A 5,000-nucleotide genomic window follows, 5' to 3' on the forward strand; every position below is an offset into this window, starting at 1 on the left:
AGGGGTTCTTCCCTCCCATCCAGGAGATGGTGCTCAGGATCATCCGCTTCCTGCCCTCGAAGCTGCGCACCGGATAATCTGGGTTCAACTGGTTAAAGACAGACACTGAAAGCAGGATCTGATCACATGACCACAAGGCCGGGTGAAGTTCACACAGAGGATACTGTAGACGACCTCCAGGGTGTAGTTTCCCCGGGGCAGAGTTGGAATCACTTTGGCGTCCTTGATGGTTCGGTAGAGTTTGCGGAAGGTCGGTAAGGCGGCCGTCCTCATCCACACGATGAAGTCCTCGTTGATGAAGCCGTTGTTGGATGCGTTTTTGTCCAGCTCGTAAACAGGTTTAGGCCAGTTCACCGGCTTCGTCGTACCTGAAGAAGAAAAACACTTTCAACTCATGTTGAGAAAATCAATCTGAAGAGATTCAGCTCAGAGCTCATCGTATGTTTTCAAATAAATTATTCAGACGTGAAGGAAATATGCAGCAGCCAGTATGTCCTCCTTCTAACTTTAGATTCTGCTCCTGAACGCTCTGGATCTGATTGGACCAGAGAAGGTAGGCGGGGCTTTGAAGGCCGTTTTGGACGCCCCTGGGTTTGCCAGATATGAGAGCAGTTATCAGGTGAACAGGTGTTGCAGCGATGGAAGCGGGCAGTGGAACTGCTTCAGATAGAAGTGATTGTACCCGAGCTAAAAAGCCTCTGCATGTTTCTAATAAGCTCCAGCAGCAGAAAGCTGCTCAAACTAGGATCAATGTTGGAGATGAAACATGGAGAGAGGTTAGAACGCAGAAAGCTTTACAGACCCATGCAGAGCTGGCTAAACACTGAAGCTACAGTGTCCACCACATGCAGAGCTGGCTAAACACTGAAGCTACAGAGTCCACCACATGCAGAGCTGGCTAAACACTGAAGCTACAGTGTCCACCACATGCAGAGATGGCTAAACACTGAAGCTACAGTGTCTCTACATGCAGAGCTGGCTAAACACTGAAGCTACAGTGTCCACCACATGCAGAGCTGGCTAAACACTGAAGCTACAGTGTCTCTACATGCAGAGCTGGCTAAACACTGAAGCTACAGTGTCCACCACATGCAGAGCTGGCTAAACACTGAAGCTACAGTGTCCACCACATGCAGAGCTGGCTAAACACTGAAGCTACAGTGTCCACCACATGCAGAGCTGGCTAAACACTGAAGCTACAGTGTCCACCACATGCAGAGCTGGCTAAACACTGAAGCTACAGTGTCCACCACATGCAGAGCTGGCTAAACACTGAAGCTACAGTGTCCACTACATGCAGAGCTGGCTAAACACTGAAGCTACAGTGTCCACCACATGCAGAGCTGGCTAAACACTGAAGCTACAGTGTCCACCACATGCAGAGCTGGCTAAACACTGAAGCTACAGTGTCCACCACATGCAGAGCTGGCTAAACACTGAAGCTACAGTGTCCATCACATGCAGAGCTGGCTAAACACTGAAGCTTCAGTGTCCACCACATGCAGAGCTGGCTAAACACTGAAGCTACAGTGTCCACCACATGCAGAGCTGGCTAAACACTGAAGCTACAGTGTCCACCACATGCTGACCTGTGTGAGAGGAGGGGCGGAGCCAGCTCTCTGTGATGATTAGAGTTCAGACTGCAGTACTCATTTTAAACACTAGGGGGCAGAGTGACAGACTGCTCCTTTAAGCACGGTTGCAGCTGCTGCTGATACCTTGAAAAACGGCCGTCAGGTTTGCACCGTCTCCCCCGGGGTTCTTGAACTTCACGTACTTGTCGGTGAACCAGGCGATGCCGGTGTTGGCGAGAGGAACCAGGAGCTTTGTGCCGTTGGGATCGTTGTAAAAAAGCTCCAACGTGTCTGTCAAACGAGAAGGTCAAGAAAGCAGATGAGACGTTTTCAAGATCACACGGAGAATCTTGAGAGCAGGCGTCTGGCTCACCATTGAACATGCTGTTGGCGATGGCGCCACACGGAGCGATCGGTTTGTGGTCACGAGTGGCGTACGGCTCACACTCCTTACTGGGTTTCTGTGAACGAAGAGATTAAACGATAAATCTGAGGATTTACTCAACCTGCTTTCACAGAGCCGTCTTTTTGTCCTCATGTTGGAAAATCAAAAATAAACTAAACAAGCAAACACGTACATGAGCTATTTGGAGGTCGTTGAGGATTTGAGTTTTCTCAGTGTGGCGTGCAAAGACCAAAGACTCAGACGTGGTGCTGAAAGTCTTTATGTTACGTCAAACGTGAGCCTCTTTGAAATGCTCAATCTGCTGCCAGACATTTGTTTGCTCTGTCCTTCGCTCGTGTTGTGCTCACTTGCGTCTGATTAGTTACAGGTAGAAACTGCTGGAACAAACGCACAGACTGTCAGTGCGGCACGAAGGACATCAATAAACCTTTTCGTTAGCTTATTGGATTCAAGACTGCAGCACAGACGGGACACGGCGTCTCTGAGCAGCACAGACGGGACACGGCGTCTCTGAGCAGCACAGACGGGACACGGCGTCTCTGAGCAGCACAGACGGGACATGGCGTCTCTGAGCAGCACAGACGGGACACGGCGTCTCTGAGCAGCACAGACGGGACACGGCGTCTCTGAGCAGCACAGACTGTTTCCAGTCTCGGTACTTCAGCACTTTAATAAAGAGTGTTAACTAAATCCTCGGGGCGCTCACGTGATGGTTCTTACTGCACGTGTTGTGAAATGCATGAGTACAGTCACAGTTCTTACCAGGAGGGACTCCATGTCTCCGTGCAGCTGACTGTCATCTCTGGACTTGACGTAGCGGCGGTGGTTTTGGTAGAAGTTCGAGAGGCCGTAGTACATGTAGACGTTACCCTGTTGATTTAAGGTTAAATTGATAATAATGATATACGAGTGATGCAAAGTTTTCTTTAGTTTTAAATGAAGGCTCGCTCACTTCGTACGGCTGCTCCAGGTAGAAGGGGATGGAGCAGGTACAAGGCCTGCTGCTGTTCCAGCTGTAGCTCTGCGAGCAGTTGAAGCAGGGACTGGACACGTCGACGCCCGTGTAATCAACCTGTCAGCAAGCGAGGACGCAAACGTCACAGTCAGAGGACTCGTAGCAATAAACAATAAACAGGAGACAAAACTGAGGTTCCCTCAAAGAGTATGAGCGTCCAAAAGTTACCAGCCTTGGCATCATGATAGACGGTGATTTTAAATTTGACAAACAGATAAATGGCGTTTTAAAATCGTGCTTTTATCATCTTCGTCTTTTAGCAAAAGTAAAAACCTTTTTTTTTTAATCTTTTAATCTTTTAGAACAGATCGTGCACGCTTTTATTTCAAGTCGACTGGACTACTGCGACGCACTTTAATCAGGTGTCAGCCACAAAGCCCTCTCTCGTGTGCAGTTAGTCCAGAACGCAGCAGCCTCGCATGCACCGGCTCCCGGTTCATTTTCCAATCGATTTTAAGATTTTATAGTTTGTTTTTAAAGCTTTGAATGGACCGGCCCCACAGGACATCAAGGACCTCGTCCAAATTTATACACCGGCGCGCGACTTGAGGTCCGAGGGCCAGCTCCAGCTCAGGGTGCCGAGGGCGAGACTTAAAACCAGTGGGGACAGGGCTTTCTCTGTGGTGGGCCCCCGACTCTGGAACGCCCCCCCCCTCCAGGTCCGAACAGCCCCCATGGTGGAGGGTTTTAAGTCTCGTCTTAAGACCCATTTTTATTCCCTGGCTTTTTAACTTTGCGTGAGTTTTGTGGTCCTCTGTGTCTTCTACTTATTTTACTAGTTTACTTCGTCTTTTATTGATTTTATTGATTTATTTATGGAAGCGCCTTGGAAAGTTTTGTTTAATTGTTTTTATTCTTATATGTACAGCACTTTGGAGACATTTCTTTGTTGTTTAAATGTGCTGTATAAATAAAGTGGATTGGATTGGATAAACTGTGACATGAGAGAAAAGTGGAGTCTGCAGCAGAAGACGTCATGAAACGTCTTCTGCTGAACCTCCTCGACATAAGTGTCGTTTTTAGAGCAGAATTAAGGCTTTAAAACCTCAGACATTCATGTCATGACTGAAGTTTATTAATGAAATTAGAGTTTTTAAAACAGGCCGAATTAACCAGTGGCACATACTCTCAGTGTTCAGCTCAGTTTAAGGTGCAGGAGACTGAAGATATCTGCTGAAAAGCGAATCACAGTAATTTGCACATTTTTAAATGGAGTCTGGTGTGAGCGGCTCTGGATCTCAGGGGGGGGATTTTAACCTCACATTAATGCCTTGCTGCACGGTTCAGCGTCCCTGCCTTGCAGAACATGAATTACCTCAAACTCCCTGATGTTGTTGGAGGTGACGTAGAGGCCGATGCCGATGGGGATGAAGATGAGTCCGATGATGAAGAAGGCGGGCAGCACGGTGCCCGCGGTGAGGATGGGCTGCCAGGCGGGGAGCCTCTGCTGCTTGAACGCCGTGTTCTCCGGCTTCTTGCTCCGCAGAGTCCCGCCGCTCACGGTGATGTGCCCGTCCTCGTCTTTGGCGTTGTAACTCGTCGACATCATGATGGCGGATGTTATTTAAAAACAACAAACCCGGATTTAAAGCTGCGGAAGAACAACAGTCAGCCGCCTAAATGGCAGCAGAGGACTTTCATTTGTGTCGGTTATTTTGACTTTAATCGCCAAACGGCTGATGACCTGCGTCTCCAGGAAGTTTACAAACAAGACTGACGTCATGAACACAGATTACGCAATGACGTCACAAACTGAATAAAACTGCGATCATGCTGCTGAAATCTGCACACTCCTCCTCCTCTTCTTCTCGTGTTTCTGCAGCTGACCCTCCAGTGTCAGTGTAAAAAAATGTCAAAATGTTCATGATTTCAACATTTCATCTGCTTTATAAACTATCAGAAAATGATATTAGTCATTTATATGATATAAATGACAAAAACTATTACATGATGAGCAACATTTAAAAAAAAGACTACATACCAATAAAAAGAAATCTGGATTTTT

The 5,000-nt window shown here is 47.7% G+C and overlaps 1 protein-coding gene across 1 annotated transcript in view; it reads right to left on the reverse strand.

Annotated features, from left to right (window-relative positions):
- The window catches only part of LOC306833055 (cell cycle control protein 50A-like), a 6,073-nt gene extending 1,341 nt beyond the window's left edge, over positions 1-4,732 (reverse strand). Inside the window, exons 1-7 of the mRNA XM_079358111.1 lie at positions 4,311-4,732; positions 2,933-3,052; positions 2,743-2,850; positions 1,948-2,035; positions 1,719-1,865; positions 165-368; positions 1-78 (exon numbers count right to left, since the gene is read on the reverse strand). The exon at positions 1-78 is cut by the window's left edge and continues 1,341 nt beyond it. Of these exons, the coding sequence (XP_079214237.1) occupies positions 1-78; positions 165-368; positions 1,719-1,865; positions 1,948-2,035; positions 2,743-2,850; positions 2,933-3,052; positions 4,311-4,544 (979 nt within the window). The 5' untranslated portion in view covers positions 4,545-4,732. The remainder of the gene's footprint in view (positions 79-164; positions 369-1,718; positions 1,866-1,947; positions 2,036-2,742; positions 2,851-2,932; positions 3,053-4,310) is intronic.
- Positions 4,733-5,000: the final 268 nt, after the last annotated feature.

The sequence above is a fragment of the Symphodus melops genome, assembly GCF_947650265.1.
Source record: "Symphodus melops genome assembly, chromosome: 1".
Lineage (NCBI taxonomy): Eukaryota > Metazoa > Chordata > Actinopteri > Labriformes > Labridae > Symphodus > Symphodus melops.